Source organism: Dermacentor andersoni, chromosome 1 (genome assembly GCF_023375885.2).
Source record: "Dermacentor andersoni chromosome 1, qqDerAnde1_hic_scaffold, whole genome shotgun sequence".
Lineage (NCBI taxonomy): Eukaryota > Metazoa > Arthropoda > Arachnida > Ixodida > Ixodidae > Dermacentor > Dermacentor andersoni.
The window spans coordinates 271,315,332-271,338,286 of record NC_092814.1 but is presented as its reverse complement, the minus strand read 5'-3'; the positions used below and the strand labels follow the sequence as shown (position 1 = coordinate 271,338,286).

The following is a 22,955-nucleotide window of genomic DNA, read 5'->3' as shown; positions in this document are numbered from 1 at the left end:
ACGAGCCAAATTTAGGAGACGCAACGCATCCCAACAGAGACGAAGAGCCGATTTCACATTTAAGATATACTCTTCACGTGATGCATCAATACTTATTTTGAAATCTGGCATATTGTCTTGTACACATACACGGGAAAATGTTCGGAACCCCGATCGCTACTGCCGCAACAGTTTAGCATGCCGTGGTGCGTGGTCCGGGGGACGACATGCGCGTGGACAACTTCTGGCTGCGAAATCCCGATCCTAGTATTAATACAGTGTTTTATCATATAGTGATTTGTTATGCTAAATCACTGTATTGGTGGGTATGGCACTTTGCACTAAGCAATGATGACAACAAGTTTTAGGTTTGATTTCAATAACGAGATATGCCTATTCAGGTAATAATGCTGCTGGACATTACAGGTCAATGAGCGTGTATCCCATGGCCTATATTCATTCAGCCAACTGATCGACAGTGTTTTTTTTTTCTTCGAACGTTCTTTAGGATGTATCCAAAATTCCCTCGAATTACTTCATTATACAGATGAATTACCTTCTCAGGTGGACATAATTTGCAAGAAAAACCAGAGCGATTAATTCTCCAATTCGCTGGTTAAGTAAGTACAATAATTAAATTCTTGGTTAGAAACGTTACGGCACATATTTATATTTTATAGTTGAAGAGCACCATCATAGAAGTGTAGTTCCATGTTCCTACATTTCGAAATGGCCATATAGACCGAAATAACTGGCCCCAAATGATTCGTTCAGTTTACCTGGTTACGCACTCGAAACCGAGAAGCGAAGTTCGCAGTGTAACCCCTTTGTGACGTAGTGGGATGACATAACACAAAGCTTCGCCAGGAAGCTGCAGTGTAGCGTTCCGCCTCGATCACCTTGAAGTGAATATGCGTCCGATCGGGAGCTGCATAAGGCGCCAATCGGCATCGTTTGTGGGTAGAAGGAAGTGTGACAGTAGCTGAATTAGTTTACTAAGCGAGTGGATTGCTTCGAGTTTTTCTTGAAAGTGATATCCGCCTGGGGCACATATTTCATTTGTGGTGACGCCTTCTGAGTACACTTTATTGCCTTCTTTAAGTGCTCGAAGTAAAAACAAAAACAAAAGTCAAGGGCGCATGGGTGTCCCAACGTGGATGAATGCGAAAGCACTGCTGCGACGTCTTCCCGATGGCGACTCATTTTACTAAACGTAATGGTATTGTTTTCACGTTGCGTCGTATCATTTCTCGCATCACGTGCCTCGGCCTCGTTTGCGTACGTGCGTGGACGTGCAAAGGAGCCGGGCGCAACTGCTGACTGAAAAGTCGAAGTCGAAGCTTCGATATAGCTACATATGGCGCCGACCACCGGCGCGGTCTGTCCAAGGTCTGTCTCTGTGACCACGTGACTTTTTGTACCATCTCTGTCGAAGGTTCGTCCATCGGACAGCACGACAGAACTCACTGAAATCACCCCACCGAATGGCAGTGGGCCTTCGCCGAGGTGCACTTCGCAGCGGCATCGGAGCCAGCCGCGGAAGAAGATGACGACGAACGCGCGAGCAGTGGCACGAGCGCGCCTCTGTGATCACGTGACCTTTTTTGTACCATCTCGGGCCACACCAGCGGATTTTCCGTTTCATGAGCCACGTAACGCTTTCGCATAAAAAAAAAAGTGGCACAGTATATTCTCGCCTACGTCGTCTGAAACCAATAAGAAAGCGAAAGTCCCGTAAGATGCAGAGAATTACCGTTGTTTAGACGGTCAAAAGCACGTGCAAGCACAGACCCACAAAAGTGTGACAAGTGCCTGGAGATCCCCACAATGCTGCATGGCCAATACAGCAAGAATAAATCCGCTAATACTAACAGTCATGGGGCAGCCCTGCCGACATCTATAACGTGCCATCGCTAAATGAGCCTTGTTACGTTCTGCGTCTTCCTCAGTATTTTGTTCTCGCCAATAATCGATCGCTGTACTTGTTTATTATACGTGTCCCGATACTGACTAGAAATAAAACGACCCATTCATTCATTCCAAGAAAGTGACATTCGTTGCATTCATCCTATCGCAAAAAGCGCAGAGCAGCCATCCGCAGAAAACCGTCGAGCGTCATTGGCCACCCCGTTAGCCTTCCTCGCGGGCGTTTCCTGCAGTCCACTTTACTGAAGAAGTCATTATAAGTAAAGGAAAATTATGGCTATAAAGTCTACAGATGTTTGGGTTCAGGTAGACACGAAGAGGTTTTCCATAGATGCTCGACCGGCCTTGCGATAGCTGTGGCCTTCTGACGCTTCCGTGTTTAGTAACTTGAGTTTTTTTAACCTTTGCTGACTCGATACACAGAAAGGCTGCGCGCGAGTCGAAAAATATGATCCATTCATTCGCTGGCGCTTCTCCAAAACACAGAAGAAAGTTGCACGCTATGCAGCCAGCGCTGTAGTATGGATACATACATACATACATACATACACACATACATACATACATACACCCGCCGTGGTTGCTCAGTGGATATGGTGTTGGGCTGCTGAGCACGAGGTCGCGGGATCGAATCCCGGCCACGGCGGCCGCATTTCGATGGAGGCGAAATGCGAAAACACCCGTGTACTTAGATTTAGGTGCACGTTAAAGAACCCCAGGTGGTCGTAGTTTCCGGAGCCCTTCACTACGGCGTGCCTCATAATCAGAAAGCGGTTTTGGCACGTAAAACCCCATAATTTAATTTTTTTAATACACACACACACACACACACACACACACACACACACACACACACACACACACACATACACATACACATACACACACACATACATACATACATACATACTGCAGTTTCCATTGGGAATTGTAAGGAAGTGTGGAAATACGATCTATATTTTATTCAAGCAAACATAAACGCAAGAAAAAAAACTACAGTAATAGAAACAAACGAAGCTACGCGTACAACACAATGCAGTTACACAAAAGCAAATGATAAAAGCGTGATTTATTTCTTAGAAATAATGTTAGATGATTCTGACGATGGCCCGTCGAGCACCGACGACTTATGGTTAAAATGAAAAATTGGTATTGTATATTGTAAACGTAACTTTATTCCAAACCAAGTGGAAAAATACAAAGCGGGAAATACCATAGATTACGAGAACTATCATACATTTGAAAAAATCGGTGCAAGGGATGCGCAAGAAAAAGCATAATTTCCCAACTGCTGGCCAGTTTTCGCGATAGCTGAGAGAAAAGTTAACGAGAAATGATTTTATTTCTAGTAATTTGAGTCAATGTATGACGAATCAGTCTCAAAAATGTTGGATGTGTCTTCGAAAACCAGAAAGTCCACTGTACAAATTGGAAGTTGCTGATACAGTGGTTGAGGATGCGCTAACTGTCTCGGACTCATTCAATACATATTTTCAGTCGGTTACCTCCCGTGCTAACGTCAGAAACGAGTACATATCATAGTGCGAGTCATACGAATCGTAATGCCTGATGCCTTGATAACAGAGACCAGTATTTTTCACTTGCTGCTACAAATAGAGGTTAAATAATCGTCCAGCCCTGATAATTTATCAAACACTTTCCTCGAGCGATACACGGGTCCATTATCTCCCTTCCAGCACCAAATAGTCAGTGCATCACTGGAAACGACAGTGCTTTCCCCTGACCGGTTGTGGGCATAAGTCGTACCAATTCACAAATGTGGAAATAAGCACATTCTAGACACATACAAGCCAACATCCCTAACCAGCACATGCTGCCAACTAATGGAAGATATAATAAGTAAGGCTATGGGGAGTTATTTGGCAGAAAATAACAGCAATCGAATCGATACTCAGGCAGACGCAATTTTTATACATTTTTTAAGGCCTTCGACCTCATCCTACACGCCTAACTGATAATCAAACTCAAATCCGTTGGCATCAACTACAAAATGTTTTCGTGTATTGACGTCTATCTCTCCAATTGATTTCAGTTTGTTCGGGTAAATAATTAAGGCTGAATCCAACCATCTTGGTGTTCATTCATTCTGTTATGCCGCAAAGCTCAGTGCTGGGTGTAACACTGTTCCTAAATTTTCTGGTATATATTAAGAGAGAGAGAGAGAGAGAGAGAGAGAGAGAGATAGCAAAGAGAGGAAAGGCTGGCATATATTAATGACATCTACTCATGTATGGAGCCAAGGGTAACAATAAGGTTTTTTTCCCCCGACGACTGCGTCATTTACACTCCTCTTAAAATAGTACTTCACCAGATGAAGCTTAATAAGTCGCGGGAAAGCATTTGTTACTTAGTCCAACAAATGGCATCTGCAAATTACCACAAGCAAAACGATGTGATTCACAATACATCACAAAACCTTCAGAAATACAAATAATTAATACAAATACATTAATGAACAATAGTGTGAAACTAGTCGACTCAGTAAAATGTATAGGTGTCACAACAAGAACGTTATTGAAATGGGACATCAGTGTCAATAATGCCCATGCACACGCGTTCAAACCGTAATCTTTACGTAGGAAACTAACAGCAGCTACCCCCTCAGTAAAGCTAACTGCTTACACAGCTCTGGTTAGGCCGTTACTAGAATAAAGCAGCTATAGATAGAGCCCGCGTCAAAAATATTTAAATTTGGTATTAAAAAAAGTTCAAGACAGGGCGCTCAGAAAAATTTACGCATAGCCCGCTATGATGGCTTAGCGCATATATGGCGTCGCACGACTAAGCACGAGTTCGCAGCATGAAATCCCGGCCGCGGCGGCCGCATGGTACTGGGGGCCAAAAAAAAAAAAAAAAAGAGAAATGAAAAGAAAAGAAAAGGAAACGCCCGTGTGCCGTGCATTCGGTAAACGTTAGATATCCCCAGGTGGTGAAAAATAATCCACGCTGTGGCGTGTCTCATAACCAGATCGTGATTTGACACGTAAAACGCCCAGAATTTAATTCAGCTTCTTTTATTCATTTACACAAGACACTCAAGGCATGACACCATACCTGCACTTCACACCCAAGCAGGTATACCAGTAGTTGCTTTCCGGAGAAAGCTGGCCTCTTCGAAGTTTCTTTCCCATGACCTAGTAGAAGAAATTATGCCAAATGTAGTAGAGCACTTTTTTTAACGTTGTAACACACTAAAATGCTATTTTTCCCCTTCATCTGTAGCGCTCTGGAATTCCCTTCCGAGGCACGTTGTTTATTGACAATCTGCGAACCCCCTCGTATCAGCACTCTAATTGCACCTTGAGTCATTGTCAGAATGATCAACACATTTTTGTTTCCCGAATTTATCGATAATTTTATCCATTACGCACATTCTGTGCTTTACGTTTAGCACACGCGTCGGTGCATGTTGGTTTCTTTTTTCATCGTACTTTGCTGCACTCTGCTGCACACGTTGACGTACGTTTCTTCTTTTTCACCGCACGTTCCACCGGATGCCCATGTTAAATTTCTGCGTGTATTGACTGCTTTTTGTACTTTAGATGGCGTACCTATTGTACATTTCGCCGTTTTTTCCTTCTGAGCGCTACGCCTGCACTGCGTTTGTATGTTTACTCCTGTATGAGTACTCCTGTATGTGTTTACTTCTGTGCTCCTGTATTGATAAATAAAATAAAGAAACTAGAAAGGAGAGAAAGGGCAAATTACTTGCGAGCCTGTAAAGTATGGCCCATTATTGAATGAAATAACCTTAGAATTATTTTATTTTTAAATTTAGCTACGCAAACAAGGATATCGAATACTTTCTCGTAGAGTGCCTTAATGTATCTGATGCTATTCGCCACCTGGCGGAACCGCGTTTAGTGTGGGTTGCTTTTCGCATAGTCTGCAAACCTGTAGTGCATGTGTACTTAGGGGTTGAACATCTTGTGAGTACTTTTTGTTCCGTGATGGAGCGTACCGATTGTCTGCTTTTTCATTTTTGTCGATAAGTAGAAGCACTGGGCTGAGTGCCGTCGCCTTCGCACTGCAATGAAATAAGTGAGGGTTCGGGTCCAGTGCGCCACGTGTCAAACAAAGTCTGTCATTTCACTTTTATTTGGAGTTCAGCGCTTCCTTCCAACACCTCACGCACGGAGTTTGATGCTGTTGTAAACAAACGAATTGGCCATTGCCTTATCTGACCGCCCTGCTAGACCAACTCCTTGCTTCCATCATTTCATAATTTCCTCAGTTATTGGAATGCTCAAATTTCAAATCATATAGCATGGTTAAAAAAATTAAATTATGGGGTTTAACGTGCCAATACCACTTTTTGATTATGAGGCCCGCCGTGGTGGAGGAATCCGGAAATTTCGACCACCCGGGGTTCCTTAACGTGCACCTAAATCTATATGTAGCATGGTGATTACCTAAAAGCAACCGAACTATCCATATCTCATCACGTAATAAACGTAACATTTGTTGTATGACTATCGACCGATGGGTACGTGGACAGCCTTAGCTGTCTAAGGCTTTCTTGTATTGAACTGGACAAATACATTTCCAACGCCTCAATGGAGAATGTGTTTTTTCTTGCCAAAAAGAAAAGAAAAGCTTGTAGCTCGATCCTCCGCACTATATTTTATGTAGTCCAGAAAAAAATGCAAAACCACGCCATCAGTGAAGTAATTCTAACTAAATATTCGTCAACACACTTACCATAACGGTTGTTTGGAGGCTTAAGCAATAAAGAGTACTACACGAAAAACGTGTGACATATATTTTTTTAATTATGCATGGCATTGTTAGGTTTATTATTAGTTGTTTTGAAAACATATATACATTTGACAGGAAAGGGAAAGCCAGCAGTAAGCTGGCAGCTGCCATCGGTAGGGGCACAACGCCTGCCTACTCTTCAGAAGGGAGGAGACAGAAACATAGAAATGGAAGATAGGAAGGAGAGGAGGAAAGAGGAAAGAAAGAGCAAGATGACAAATGTCAAAAAATAATGCACAACACACAGTACAGGCCACACACAGTAGGGCCGGTCACTACAGGTCACGCTACTACAGAATGTTAAAAAAAAGAAATAAGGTCTGAGCTACAAGCATGAACCAAAGTTAGTTAATTCTAGAAAGGTAAGTAGAACGCTATGCATCCTGATCACATCGAGACGCACAAACCACTGGGGTACAAACATTCCTCGAATGTTCCCGCATCGCAGGCTAATGAGATGATGGTCCCTCTCACTAGCGACATGCACTGCGCGCTGAAAGCGGGACACTCCAATATCAGGTGCAGAAGTGTCTCGCAGCAACCGCAAGACGTACACGATGGAGTGACCACACGTCCTTGCCTTTACAAACGTTCGCACACGTTGTTCACACAGCGAACCCTTAGCCTGAGTAGTTGCACCCTAGCGCGACGAGACAAGCCTCGACCACGAAAATGCGGCGCGAACGTTCCATTTGCGACGCGCTGGTCTGGAGGCTACTGGAGTAGGTGGTGACGAATCAGCAGACGAGCGTCATCAAGCTTGCACGTAATTTCAGGTCAGACACAGTTGTTATGAGCGCTAGTTGAAGCCAGCTGATTAGCCTCTTCTTTTCCGGCGATTCCTACGTGTGAAGGAATCTATTGAGCAACGAGAGATACCCCACGTGATGAAATTATGTCTGCATAGTCAGTAATGCTGCGCACAACTGGACAATCAATCTGACGTCATTGTAATCTGCTAAGGGCAGTGCGGGAGTCCGTAAAGATGGAAATCTTCGATGCGGTTAACTCGTCTTGCACGTAGTTCAGGGCAACATTAATCACTGCTAGCTCAGCGGTTGTTCACGAAGTTGGATGAGCTATTTGAAAGATACGCCCTACCTGAGTCGAAGGGCAGAAAAAAGCTGCAGAGGGGCCTTGACCGTCGCTGTGTACAGATGCATTTGTGAATACTTGAAGATAATCTGGAAATCTTTCGAACATGTGAGACTGAGCCAATTGGAACATTGCCGAAACAGGCATATATCAGACTTTTGTGTATGTCAGGGATTGTAAGCTAAGTGGAGAATTCTTGTTTCGGGATATTTTTTGGAAGCGGAGGCGTAATTGAAGCAGCATGTTCAGAAATGTCAGTGGTATTCATAAATAATGCCGCCATTTTTCCCATGCGAGATAAGGGGCGGTGAATGAGACGATCAAGGAGCGATTGACCATTCTATGCGCGGTGCAGACGCTCAATATGATACAGAGCTCTCTGATCTGCTTGCAGCGTCAGGGGTAACTGATGCGCTCCAGTGAGTAATGCAACAGATTGCGCCTCACGAGGTAATTCAAGCATTAGTCGAAGGGCTATGCGATGACCTCGTTCCAGTTGGGTCAATAAACTAGGTGGTACGTTCAGGACTGGTAACGCATACATCATGCCGAAGAGTACAGATGACCGGTACAGCTAGAGGGCCGTTGTTTGACCGCACCCGGTACCTCTAGCAGTTAAGGAGGCCACATATTTAAGGAGGGATTGGGATCTGCGTCGTACAAATGTGACGGCAGGACGCCAAGAGATGCTATTATCCCCAATTAAGCCCCAATAACGGTGTTGTCGCACCCAGCTCATAGGCGTATCGTCAAGGTACAGTCGGCTCGTTGTTCGACGAGCACGTTGTTAATTTAGGGTGATATGTCATTGCAGCCGACTTAGCAGGTAGCGAATTTAGATAAACAGACACCCAACTTACTCTAGCCTTTTTAATATACATGCCAACCCGTCGTGGTTCCTTGGTGGCTATGGTGTTGGGCTGCTAAGCCCGAGGTCGCGGGATCTAATCCCGGCCGTAATCCCGTAATCCCGATCTAATCCCGGCCCCATTTCGATGGGGGCGAAAACATCCCGTGTACGTAGATTCAGCTGAACACCCAGGTGGTGGAAATTATTCCGGAGTACCCCCCTACGGCGTTCGTGGGTTTGGCACGTAAGACTATATTATTTTTTTCAACAGAAATGCAACAACTTGCAGATAACTGTCGTCAGCAGAACAGTGCAGAAACAGATTTGTTTCAGATTTTTTTTTCTTAGCTCTCACTGGGATGGAAATTACTTGATTCTCATTGGCACTAACAAAAAACTAACAAAGACAGTTATGTACACTTGCGAGCGAAAGTTTGTGGGGAACAGAATCAACAGTAAATAAATAAATAAATAAATAAATAAATAAATAAATAAATAAATAAATAAAATATTCCTTCTAGTGTGCATAGCTCTGGAAGGTGGAATTGCTTCAATACACTGCACTTACTGAACACGCGCACGTAGGCTGTAAAACATGACTTAAGTTGGAATGCCCAGGCTACGAAGACAAAAAAATTCCTGGAACAATTGCGCCAAAAAAAATTTCCTTACGATTGTGCAAGTAGCCAAGTACACTGTGAATCAAGCTGCCATTTAACTTAGCCGTTGCTCTCGTATAACAGTAAACTATTAGGATAAAGTTATACGCCTCACGTAAGTGACGCAACAACGACATTAACTTATCACACCGCGAGTCGTATACAGGCAGAGAAAGCACGAAATTCTAAAATAAAGATTGCGTAATTGTGTGCGGTGCGCCGTTACATGACAGTTCGCGCGTCTTTCCCGCATGACGAGAACGTTCTGCGCCGTGCGGAGGGACAGTATATTACCAGTTCATTTCAACCAACACTTTTGTTTGGCAGCAAATTGGACGCAATCGCTCACGCCGAAGCGATGTACATTTCCATGCGCCCCGCCGACCGCACGCATTCAGGCTATACCGCGACGTTGCTGCCGCCTCTTAAATCGACCTCACGGTGAACAGAGGCATCGGCGACCTTGATGGCATCATAATGACTCTATAATATGATAGACAGTTTCCTTATACTTTGGTGACGGGAAGGTTCCCAGGCACTCAGTGATGGTGGTGGCTAATGCAGGCTCGAGCGCAATTATAGCCGGTCGTTACCAAAATGATACGATGGTGTTAACAAACAGTGCCACTGAATCATGGCGAGAGCGTCATTCGCGAAAAGGTACTTCTTCCCTGAGTTAAGCGTTGTGGATACATCGCGTTAACCCAGTGCGTAACTTCCATGACGCCTACATAATAGTCGACGTTGTTCTCGCAGGGTTTATTACGGAAATTTCAGGATGCGCGGGCGCCTTCCGCAAGAAATTCCCTTCTGAAGAACTATGCCGGTGTAGGGGGCGCCTCTGGTTATTTATATACAGGTGGACAACTGGCCGCATGCAACACGTTTCCAACCCATGGCCTTCCGCATCCAAGACAGACATAGAACTACGGCGCCGCGGCTGGGGTCCCGGTCATTCAAAGTTTTTTTTTAAATTCTGGTGTTTTACTTGCCAAAACCACGAAATGATTATAAGGCACGCCGTAGAGCGATACTGCAGATTAATTTTGACCACCTGGGGTGCAACGAGAACAGCGGCGAGTGTGCGGACTCGAGGGGCGCATCAAGCCGAGGAGGTGGCCATCACTCACTCACTCACTCACTCACTCACTCACTCACTCACTCACTCACTCACTCACTCACTCACTCACTCACTCACTCACTCACTCACTCACTCACTCACTCACTCACTCACCTGGGGTTCCTTAACGTGCACACAATGCACGGGACACGGGCGTATTTTTGAATTTCGCCTCCATCGAAATGCGGCCGCCACGGCCGGCATTTCATCCCGCGCCCTCAGGCTTAGCAACGCAACGCAAAAGCCACTACTTCACAACGGCAGGTTCGACGTTGTTCGAAGATGCCAACAGCATATTTATAACGCACATATTTCACGCTCAATCATTGCGCTTCAGAAACGTGAAAATCATTCGGATTGTTCTTTCCTTCCTGTAAGGCCGCATGATTGTTTTGTATACTTTTGCAGTGTCGCGAGTCGCCGACGTGTGATGTGTACATGGAGGGGTTCTCTCCCCTCCGCGTCCAGGCGGCAACCGCTTGTGTTTTTGAGGGGTCAGAAGGCCCGCGTGGTGTCGGGTGACGAGTCACGGTGTGCGCCATGGGAGCACGTGCGTATAGACCGTTTTTTCGTAGGCGCCGCCATATTGGTGAACGCAGTGGCGCCGCCTATGAGCAGTGCCATACTGGCTTGGGTGAAAGCGGTCTTTTGCATGGCAGGTATACGCTCGGCGGTAGGTTCTGGCGTTTGTTTTCGCGGTCGTGCGGTCTGTTTAGTATGACGTGCGTCTTCTACGTGGTAAACGGTGCTGTGAGACATGCTGAAGTGGTTTAAGGCGTCATGGCCGGAATTTCTGCTGGCGTTGAGGTGAACGGAACACGCAGCGCGATGTGTGCGCGTATGTTTGAGCCTACAATCATCCTCGGAGATCAATTGTGTATTTCTGAATGTTCCAATCACTAATGTGACCTTATTGCAGTATTATCTTCTATTTCTAGGCTGCGGTTTAGGAGCCATGACACATACGCGACGATCGTAACAGCGTGGGTACCGTTCTGCTACGATAGGAGCTGTGCTGTTATACTTTGACAAGCATTCAAACTGTTCGCTGCAGGTTACACTGTGTGACTACTTGGTTCGATGGATGACGTTTCCACCTATGAATAAAAGTTTTGGCTAGTAATAGCATGATACCTTACAGTCTGAGTTAAGCTTGTCCAGCAAAGCGACCGTTTACGAACTGCGCGAGCGTCCTAAGCAGTAGTAGGTGCTGAATTACAGATATTTTTGTTCTATATAGCACATGGTCCAAGCATACGGCATCAGCGGTTATAGATTTATAAACGTTGTGCGGCGTTAGCCCGTTTTCTCTTGCTTTTTAGAGAAAGAGGATGATAACCGAATTTTTTTTTTGCGGTTGTGTTCGTTCAGTTCTCTACGACGCACTCACATGTATTAGGGAAATCTTGCGCTCAAAAATAGCCATCGCATTCTTTTTATGCGAACCCTCTCATATATTATATGGCTGTATACAGGCCAAAAGGGCAATGCCGAAGCACACAGCTTATATATATGTATCGTGCTGGCTCACCAACCGCAGTGATCGCTGTGTTGAGCAGCGCCATGGGCCACATGCAGCAAGGCTAGCGTAGACATATGGTAATTTCAAGCATACTAGACTTGAAATGCGTGAGAACGATGCCAGTGTATCACAAATATTTGATAGCGCTTGCCGCTCAGATATTTCGTGGTTGCCTTAGGTTGGCCGTGCACAGCACGCGTTCTTATGTTTTACTCCCTACGCCAGTCGATCAGACAGTGAGCTGATTTACCATTTAATGCTGGTAATACAGACACGCCGGTTTCCTTTGTTGATTTAAAATTGATATAAGCAAAATAGTAAAGAACACATACACGCACAGCGACTGATAATGCGCGTACACCGCGGCTGATTATGCGCGTCACATTTTTGCGCCCCCAAGACATAATTCCGCCTATAGTAGTTACCGATGTACCGAAAGGCTTCCCTGACGACCTTATATGAACGAACATGGCGTAAATTTCACAAAGTAAGATCTAAAACATCTCGAAATCGTTCCGCAGCACGCGACAGCAATACTTTCAAGCAGCGCCGTGCCGGATCCCCGAAGCCGGAGAGGAGGAAAGGCTCTCCGCACGCCCTATCCTCCTCGCCCGATGAAACGGTCTATATGCGGAGAACGCATTCGAAGAACGCGGTCGTCTAACCACCGAGTTCGGATTCCGCCAACGGTCATAATTATTCCGCGTAAGCAAACCTTGAGTGGGACTGCGGTAGGCGTAGTTGTGGCACCGGCTCCCGGGCCCATTGCTGGCTAGAGATGCCGCCGAGGTTTGAAATGGCCTGCAACTGAACTGTGCAAAAAGAAAACTGTTTTGTTTTCCAATACCTTTACTCCGAAGAGTAAGCCCAGCACTTTCGGTAGTGACCTACAAAACTTTTAACTCTCATTGGAAATGGCATCTGTGGGACGGGCCAACGGACCTAACGCCATTCTTTCTTTGTCTGTTTGAGCTACATTAATTCGAACGATATCCTGTCCCCCATACTTGGCTGAAATCAGGATTGCTAATAGATCAGTCAGGCTCGGTATAATGTACGTTAAAATGTTCGATAAACTAGAATATGCTTGTGCTATTTATGACAACCATCAGGTTAATATGATTAACACCATTGAACCGAGCGGCCAGATTCATTCTTTCTGACTATTCCTATCCTATAACACAAGTGTTTCAGCCTTAAAATCCAGGTTGTGTCTTCCCTCGCTCGCCTCCCGCCGCAAAAGTGCTCGTCTTCTTTTATTTTTTAGGTTCTTTCTTTTACAGCCCACAGGCAACCAGGTCACCATTCCAGCCCATCATTTTCCCCGCCACACATATCCTAATGCTGTGTATCTACGACGCGCCCATTCCACTACGTATCAACATTCTTTATTTCTATACACAGCCCGTGAATGGAATACCCTTCCTTCTGACATCGCCCTCATCACTGACATTTCTCGTTTCAAAACTGCCATCGAAGACCATCTTTCAAGTCACATTACCTAACCTGACACGCCGTTTTTCTATTCAATGTGCCCACCCCTCATGTAATGTCTTGTTCAGGGACCTTTGAAGTATAATAAATAAATAAATAAATAAATAAATAAATAAATAAATAAATAAATAAATAAAATGAGTCTGGGCTCTAATAGTCATTGAGACAGTGGAAGAGTGAGGCCCTGTTTCTCTATTGTTCAAGTTGTAATTCATTTGTTTATCTGTCATGTATCAGCATAGAAACGTTCAACTATAAAGCTTTTTTGTGCATCTAATCTGTCTCACTTCCTGTCTGCGTTTGATCATCACTGCAGATTATCATCCGAGAAATTTCACGTTCCAACGAAGAACGGAGAAATAAGAAGAATCTGCAATGAAACACTACTCCTCCCTTACGAGTGTATCAGAGGCTTGACTTTAATTTCCCCCAAAAGCTCTTCTAATCTCACAGCTTCTTCCTTTTCTTTCTCAAGGCAACTTTTCTATTGTCATTGCTGGAATCGGACGCTTCGCTCTTGTTTCCACAGGTAGGCAAACATCCCGCGCAAACGTCTATGTGGAGGCGAATGTGCGTTCACAGGAATCTATCTGTACTTGATCGTACATAACACTCGAGTCGCCGTCGAGAAAAAAAAAAAAAAGAAGAGAAGACAGGACTGTTTACATTTCTCATATTTCCTTAGAGTGTCGCATCATTTGTCAAGCACTCGCGACCAGAGGCGAAAAACCGGTCACTGTGGGCTGTCCTAAACATACAGCGACGCATCGTCGGAGCTGCATCTACCGAGAAACGGTCGAAACAATCACTGGAGAATTTTCCCACGTGCAATCAGCGCGACCGGCCATTACACGCCTTCATCCGCCGCGTCCACCCGCGTTTGCGGTGTATACGAGGACGCAGGCGCGCCGATGCAGAAAACACTTTTTCGAAGGCGCACTTCTTACCCGGGTTTTATTAGCCTTCCGGAAAAGGCCCGGCGATCGTGCCAAGAGGCCACGCTGTTGCAACTGTTGTGAGACGCGTAGCTCCGATATGCGCGCGCGCTCCTCTTCCTCCTCTTTTCAGCCGGCTCGCGCGATAACGTATGCGCGCGCAAGCACCCGCACGATGCGCCCGTTGGCGCTTTTCAGCATAAGCACGCCTTCTTTCGCTTACGACAAACAACCGCCACTATAACCATGTCCAGCTGCTTTAGCGAAGGTGTCCGCTGGCCCCTCAACGTCCGTAATTCGCCTCAAGTGTTGCGCTCTATTCACTCTCTCCTGTAATGTCATTCCTTACTCTGATTCATAGTTTCTTTTTTTTCAGTTATTATTAACCGCAGTTAATAATAGCTGTCGGTCGCTATACTCTTTACTTCTCACGTCTCATTAAGACGGCAGATAGGAGCGTTGTTCCTTTCGTCTCCTGCTTCTTACAGCTCTGGAGTTATCCTTTTGGCTGCGAACTTAAAAGGCGGCGGTCGCCAAGTGGGTTGGGAAGCCCGGAAGGCAATCATAGCTGTCCACTCGCTTTATTAGGTGGCAGATCGCGTGTCGAGTTTTACTGTTTATACTCTCCGTGGTTGATTGCGTGCCCATTTCGTGAACGTGGTGGACGTCTCGCAACTCTCTCAAGTTTTCCCGAGGCGGCAATTACTTCGAATTATGACGTTGTAGCACAATAAAATAATAACTTGGGCGTGAACATTTCCCCCAGGTTTGTCCCCCTGAGTTCATCAGAGTGGAAAAAAAAAGTGGGAATGGTTTCTCACGCTCATTGCACACCGAGCGGCCATCGTATCTGCGAAGAATGTGTTATTGTCTCATGGGTGGTGTACACAATGTAAACAGCGCGACATTCTCTTTTCGCCTGATGATTTTGCGCGCGTCAGCAATGACCCTGGTCATGGAACTCGGTGAATCTTAGATTAAGGTGCCATCTATTAACGCCGGTAAAGAACAGTCAGTAAGCGGAATTTCATTCGGGTGCCTCGTGGCTTATATAATACGAAGTTTGTCTATGTTGTGTTCGGATGTGATTCCTTCCAACAAGGTGATTCTTCTGCCTTCGTGTGCCTTCTTGTGCACGGAAACGCGCACGAGACAAACCACAACAGTTGTTAAACAATCCTATGTCAGGCAACTATGAGGGGTGAGTATCAACGGGGAATAGCTCAGCAACCTGCGCGAGATTTGCAGTTGACATCGCATTCTTTGGCAATGTTGAAGCGGTGCTACAATACACAAAAATTGAGGGTTTTAACCGCTAACGTCCTTGTTTTAGGTTTAAGATTTATTAGGAAATAGACCAAGACAATATTCAACAGCGTGGCAGTGGAACAATAGCTTATGTTTGTAGTGAGGAAGTTAGTGATTAGTAGGTGTGCAGGGCCGGGATTTTGTTTCCATTACTTCCGCTCTATTCTATGTCGCTCGTATCATCCACCATTCATTCTTGCTGATCCCATAGAGAACGCGTTTGTGCCTCGCTCTGACCACTGACGAAGCGCAAAAAAAAAAGGAATGACATTGGCAGAGCACCGTTACAACATCACGGCTCTGGAACTTCGTTTATATAACGTGTGTCCCAGCTACCTCTCACCTCCGAATGCCGTAGGTCGTGTAATAGTCATAGAGTTTCTAAATAATTACCCTAGATGGAAATGTGGCGCTAGTGTCTACTGGGGCTCTCCTGAGCGTTGCCTCAACCTACATGGGAATGATGAGAAATACAGGCTTCGGATTGACTTCGATCTTCAGACTAGTAGGGCTTGCTTGCAGCGCAGTAAACGAAGCTATACTAAAACATTTTCACGTAAAATCTAATGTCATTTCTGCAGTATCTTATATAACGCACAATACACTACGTAAATTTTCTATGACTTTGAGATTGAAGCATGGTTTACCACCAGGTCACGCCAGGGTATGCATTATTCCGCAATTCTGTTCCCGATTTAGGGCCAGTGAATAATTATTTACTTAATTTTTACAACAGCAACAACAACCGCACATGTCCTTATATAAAAATACTCATCAAGTATGCATGGAAATAACAGTTTTGTATTGTGAGAAAGCGTTGCGCCTTTGAGAGGAATGCTACAAGTGGGTCGTGTGCTACGGCGCCTGCACGCTGCGAACGCGACACTTTTCACGAAGACAGGCACTCGCGAACTCTCTCGCTCTTTCGAAAGGCTGCGTCGGTTGTCACGATTGCTGAACGTCTTCATGTACTCTTGAGCGCATCTGCTGCAGTGCTATAGCTGGGACGCTTGTGACCTCCTATGAGTATGCTTCATTATACTTTATATTGACGCACCGCTTCTTCGGAAGCGCGCGGCCAGCAGCTGTTATGGCGTGGCTTTGCACTTACACCCATTTTGCGAGAGCAGACTACAGCCAGGAACGAGCAACCTTTCCTACCACAAGTAAGTTTTTGTTCTCAAATGTCCTGAAATACACATTTCAATGAGCACATAAACGAGCAATGCGTAATGAAGCCCTCAATCAAATTTGATTGTCAAGCCACTAGAAGTGCAACTGTCTATGTCGTGAAAAAGATGCGTTATACAAACAGTCAGCCGTCTTTCTATTGCACTCTACATCACCAGTAGAACAAAGTTACTGGCAGGTTATTAAAAACCCAGAACATGTGTGCAGCTAAACATTACAGCTTTAAGGCTCGCACTGCAAACATAAGCACGTACAAGAAGCCAAACAGCTGTAGCAAAACAGTAAGTTGCATCTACATACTGACCACGCAAAGAGCGATTGAACGAAAGATGTTACGTGCAACGGCATGAGACAGGAAGAGAGCAGTGTGGATGCAAACGGGGAAAGCCGATATTCTATTTGACATTAAGAGAAAATAATCGAGCTTGGCAGGTCATGTAATGCGTAGGGCATAAAACCGGTGGACCGGTAAACGCCGGCCCGATCAGTTATCCCAGAAGAAAGCACCAGTAGATATACAATCGCGACGCATTTCAATGAAAGCCACACTTAAGCTTATTAGTAGGCACGCCACATTTTCTACGTGCTTTAAAGGTTATAAGCATAGAACATGTACGTAGTATCGTACTTGTACCAGTAGTGGCTTGTTTTTGCTCTTCTGAAGTTTGATAAAGCACGTAACGCTAGAGCGCCAACCTAACACACTTAACAAATCGAGGTCAAAACGGTCAAAACACGTTCTTTCAACGTTTACGATGCCATCGCTTTTTCGTCAGGGCTTCGTCACCACACCGCGGCTCAAACATGCCCAGCCGCTGGCCCAGCGTGCTATCGCCACTTCGAGCAACACAACAAAGGCAGAGAGTTTTGTGTCGCACTGCCCCACCGCGAGTTATAGCAGTTGCGCTTGGAGCGAAACCAAAACTGCTAAAAAATACCTGTACACTCTCGCCAATTAACAGAATGCCAATCCGTAGCCTGTACTTTCCATCATTTCCATGACAGTCAAACGATCACAGCGCCAGATTTCCCTCGAGTTATAGTAATATGAAACTCTATGTGTAATCGTATTTTGCACATTGTTGCTTTTTTTTTTTGTTCTTTTGACAGCTTCGCTAACGTTAGCTGGGACACCCTACATAGGCCAACCATCACATGGGGCTTGGATCGTGAGAATAAAATTATAAAACTCACAGGCTCACGAAAATTGGTTGAATTATATACGCCAAACATTTTGAAATCATAAGTGGCAACTCACCAATATCCGCAACGAGTGCGCACTCAGTCATAGCCTCCTCTATACTATAGGATCCTTTGACTCTCAATACTAACCTAAGACGCTGGAACTTTGATGATAACAAAGTACCGTGAGATGAAGCTAAGGATCGCGGAACGAGTGATGTGAGGGAAAAATACAGGAGCAAGGTTAGGAGACAGCAAGACTCTAGTCTGGATTAGGGAGCAATCGTGTGTATAGCTGATATTCTAGTTGTGATTAATGAGAAAACAGTGGAGTTGTCCAGATGGTTTATTAGAATAGCAATGGACGGCTAAGGTCGGAAAGCGCAGCAGAGGGGTAATAAGAGAACACTGTAAGATGCATTCACCCTGCAATGGAGATGAGGTTGGCTGATGATGATGTCAATGACGACGACGACGATGATCATGTTGAGGATATCAGACCGTTGCTGTGTAGCAAACCAGCAGCGTGTCTGCTTTACCTCTCTACATCAAGAACAGCTGAAATTCAGGTTAGTTGGCACAGATCCAGCGTTGTGTCTTAAGCACCAAGCAAACTTAGGCGCTAAGTCCATTTAGGCGCCAAGCGCCGCTGTCTATCTTCTTACTATATTTTGTTCGGCCAGGCGCCCAAGATACTACCATTTATACATTTCCTTTCTTTCTCTCTCTTTCACCCGAAAGTAGACGATGATATTGATTGGATAAATTGAGATCGCTGCTGATTGATCCGTGAATAGCGACCAAGAGACACGCTGGCAAATTAATTGCCCATTTTACACCAGCAACGTAAATCGGCTACCCTCAATTACTAGCGTTAACCGCGTTGCGTTAGGTATGCTATTACAGGGTCTTCATTGAAGCCGATGACGGCGGCGACGTCTTTAAGTGGTATTTTAAGCGATGTTACGTCTTTCGTTTATATGGCTTAGTAATAAGAGTATTATAACACTACTGAAAGAGACAGTTCATGTGTAATTGGCGCACTTGGACGGCTCCGCTGAAGGTCACCCTCTTATCACTGCCCAAGTGCAAAGTTATGCTGCTAAGCACGTTTTGTTATCATAATTTGAGGCAAACTACGTCTCGGCTTGATGCACCAAAGCAAGCGGTCAGCTTAACAACGTCTATAGACTGCCTCTGCCTGAGACTGCCTCTATTACTCATATATATGCATGTTTTACCGCTGCAGAGCTGGAAATGAATCGTTGCCAACAAGCACAACTTTCCGTCCTTGTTCAAAGGTTTAAGGTGTAGCATGCTTACACAGTGTGTCCCAGATGTCGGGCTACAATACTTTTTTTTTTCATATATATTAGTCGTCGCGACCAAGACCAAGTGCATGTTGTTTAAAGTTTTGTAGAGAAACCGCCACTAATCTTCTTGTCGCAGACTTTCAATTAGTAAATAAAAGCAGTTAGCTAACTTCTTCAGTGTTGTTCTAATTGTCGGTGGTGCCTGTGCGATGTCATTAGAACCCCTACACGGCGCGTTGAAGCTTTTAAGGGTGCCAGAAATTTCGGTACCCCCGCGTATGTCGCTCCCGCGCATAGCACCGTCCGAAAAGTTCAAGTGCAACACTAAACCCTGCTGTCGCAGTCAGTGCTTCGTCCTTGGGACGAAACTGCTGATTTCTTACCCACATCCTTTTTCTTTCTCTTGTCGCACTACTTAAATCAGTTGTTAATTCATTTCAACTCGCCCACCCCTATCCGTCTTCTTGCAATGCTGTTCCTGACATATTTCTTCATTTGTCTTCTTCCGGTGAGAGCAAGTAATTGCATGCATTTCGGGTAGGCGCATATGATGACCAATATGTGGTGTCCACATCGCCTCCGCCCAGCGGAGGCTTCCACCAGCAATAGAAACTACAAATCTCGAAGGCCCTGCTTTTCCGTACTGTATCCCCACTGCTGGCGTCAGAAGCGACCACTAACGTCATGGCCGCAATGCTTTAAAGAAATATCCTCTACACAGCTATATTTGGCCGACTTAGTCTTGAAGCCACTCGGTTTCTTTGTAGAGTTCAGTGTAGTTCTCACCAGCAAGAGACAGCAGCGGTTGGCGTGAATGAAAGACTATTTATTATTTGAACTGCAATGCAACGGGCTGTGCGGCATAATACATGAAGTTGATATACACAACCAATTTGTGTGCGCTACCTGTAATCGTTACCGCACGCTCGACGACTAACCTTGGCCCCGGCGGGGCGCATGAGTTCGCGTATACGGATGCTGGCTGTGGCGGCCCGAAGCAGTCTTCCCGCTGACCTGTGCTGGTGTTGCCTTAGTCTCGGCCACGTTTGCTCTCACATGCGAACATCCCGTGTCCACCTGACACCACCATCGGCGCAGCATCTTCACGTGGCGGGTACTGATGATTCACCCCTCCGACGATATATTGATCGCATTTCGGCGAGCGCGACAATCTTTACGTGTGCGTCTGCCGGTTGCCATTAGTAAGCGTGTCAGTTTCTGTAGCAAAACTCTTGATGCTGAGAAAAGCGTTGCTCCGCTTTACAAATACAATTATCGCAAGTGCCGGAAATTACATGAATTTAAAGCGCCGAAATCTAGCGACGCAATGCCTATCACACTACACGACAATAATTTGGTGTATTTCACGACGAAATCACTGTTGCGGGACAGCGCTTGAAGAGCGCGTGTTGCTGTGGCGAGTAAACACGTTCGGTTGCCTGTGTGCATGGCGGCCTGGCGTTTCTCACGCTTTCATAAGCAGCACAGTGTGTGAAGCGATTTCACTTGGTCCTGGAAGGATCGAGGTGCACAGGCAGCACAGTGGGGAGCGGCACGAGATCGGTGGGGAATCACGGCGGGTTTGTTTTGTTCACATCCTTCATGGGCTTGTTTTTTACTTGTTGCTTCTAGAAGGAGCCATCTGAGGACCTCCGAGAAGCTGCGCAGCGCATTCGCTCAAGCAATTCCCTGTCTGTCCATGATTACCGCCCTGTCAAGTCACTCGACGCTAGCTGCACGTGCACATGTCCCGAGAGCTTAACATGTATCGACTATACAGGACGCACTCATCCTGTGCACGATTCGAGTCAACTTCTCGCATTATTCGTTTTCTCTATTTGTCCTTCTTTTCTTTCTTTTTTTTTTTTTTGGTATTCTCAGCTGAACGACAGAGAAACATTATTTAATGGATGCTGGAGATGTTTACATAGCCGTATGCTACAGCGTGCTATTCCAGATAACAAGGGCCGTACACGAAATTACACACTCATTATACATTAATATCATTCTTTGTTTTAAAAACACATATACATTTAACAGGAAAGGGAAAGCGAGGAACAGGCTAGAAACTGCCACCGGAAGGGGCACAACGCCTGCCTACTCTTCAGAAGGCAGGTGACAGCAACACAAAAATGGAAGATAGGAAGGAGGGTAGGAAAGATGAAAGAAAGAGCAACAGGGCAAATATAAAAGAATAAAATCGAACACACAGTGCAGATCACACACAGTAGGGCCGGTCACTGAAGGTCACGCAACTACAGAAGGGTAAATAGAAGAAACAGTATCGACGCTACAAACGTGAACCGGGGCACGACATATATACGCACGCGCTGTAACAGGTAGCCAGAGTGTGTGCTGAAAGCCTCTGTCCCCGAGGAAGACAGAATAGCTTTAGTTGTGCGCGATGCCCATAATAGTTTAAGTTTGAAATTTGTAGCTTGTAATTTATTTATTTTCCCGATAAGTACATGGGGACGACAAAGGAAAAAAAAGCTGGGTAGGCAGCTTGTCGAGCACATCAGCCCCTCTTACAAAGGCAGCCGTCGGCAACCTTCCCTAGTGACAATGTAAATTATCGCAAAAAAAGAAAGAAAAGTCGCTTCGTAACGTTGTGCATCGCAAACATAAACAACAAAGCAAAAAATAAATGAATTCACATTATCACGTTTATTTGTGTAAGCTAGATTAACACATGCCGACAAAAGTGCATGCGTTTTGCTGGTTTGCACGCATACATGCATGCATGCACGCACAAAAACATCTCGATTGCGTTTTTGTTATATACGGTATTAAAAAAAAAGAATTTCATTCCCTTTATGAAGACAACCAGTATACGAACAAAACTGATTTTTCTTTACATACATACATACGTAGTTTGAGACTGTCATATGAGGCTTTCAGACTCAACTCTGTCGAGTTCTTGCTGTGCACATTTTATAGGAGAGAGAGAGAGAGATAAACGTCAGTTGTTCAGAATAATTTCTGTGGGATGGCCGGAGTCTCTTTAGTCCAGGGCCCCACTAGCGTCGGCCGCCCACTTGGCCTGTTTTACGAAGAACTGTTGTCCCGGCAGGTCTGAGCTGCTCAGCTATTCCTCCCATTGCTCCACTGTGTGGCTCGTCTTATCAAACGGGTGTGATTCACAATCCCATGTAATCTGTTGTATTGTTGGTGTGCCGCCACAACCCAGGCAGTCGGCCCTTTAGGGAGTGCGGAACTTGGCGTTTCGTAATTTAAGGTGGAGCAATACCCCGGTCGGAATTTTGCGCCAGCTGGCGGCTTCCTCTCCACTGAGTTGTGGGTGAGGGGGAGGGTATTTTTTCTGGTTGTACGCTGATGAGCGAGAATCTCTCGTACATGCGTTGGATTCGGGTTATTAAGGTGATTTCCAGGGACCGTACCAGTCGAGTCTGCCTGGTTAATCATCCCTCGGGCTAGCGAATCGGCCTGTTCGTTCCCCTCAAGACCTATGCGACCTGGGCACCATACGATCCGGTGATAACGGGGAAGTTCGTCGATATTATTGAGCGATTTCTTTTGGTCGCGTGGCCCCTGAGAAGCCGGCGACATGCTTCTTGTGAGCCTGTGATTATCGTGACGCT

At 45.5% G+C, this 22,955-nt stretch overlaps 2 protein-coding genes across 5 annotated transcripts in view; one reads left to right on the top strand and one right to left on the bottom strand.

The window, feature by feature from the left end:
• Window positions 1–22,955, bottom strand: part of LOC129380914 (uncharacterized) — a 123,135-nt gene that overhangs the window by 25,247 nt on the left and 74,933 nt on the right. For 2 of the 4 annotated variants that reach the window (XM_072284753.1, XM_055063152.1), the window contains exon 2: window positions 4,981–5,060. The exons of the other annotated variants lie outside the window; for them this stretch is intronic. In XM_072284753.1, coding sequence (XP_072140854.1) covers window positions 4,981–5,057 — 77 coding nt within the window. In that variant the 5' untranslated portion in view covers window positions 5,058–5,060. The remainder of the gene's footprint in view (window positions 1–4,980; window positions 5,061–22,955) is intronic. 4 annotated transcript variants of the gene reach the window in all.
• LOC126548309 (acyl-CoA desaturase-like) overlaps window positions 1–22,955 on the top strand; it is a 93,024-nt gene that overhangs the window by 3,293 nt on the left and 66,776 nt on the right. The window lies entirely within an intron of this gene.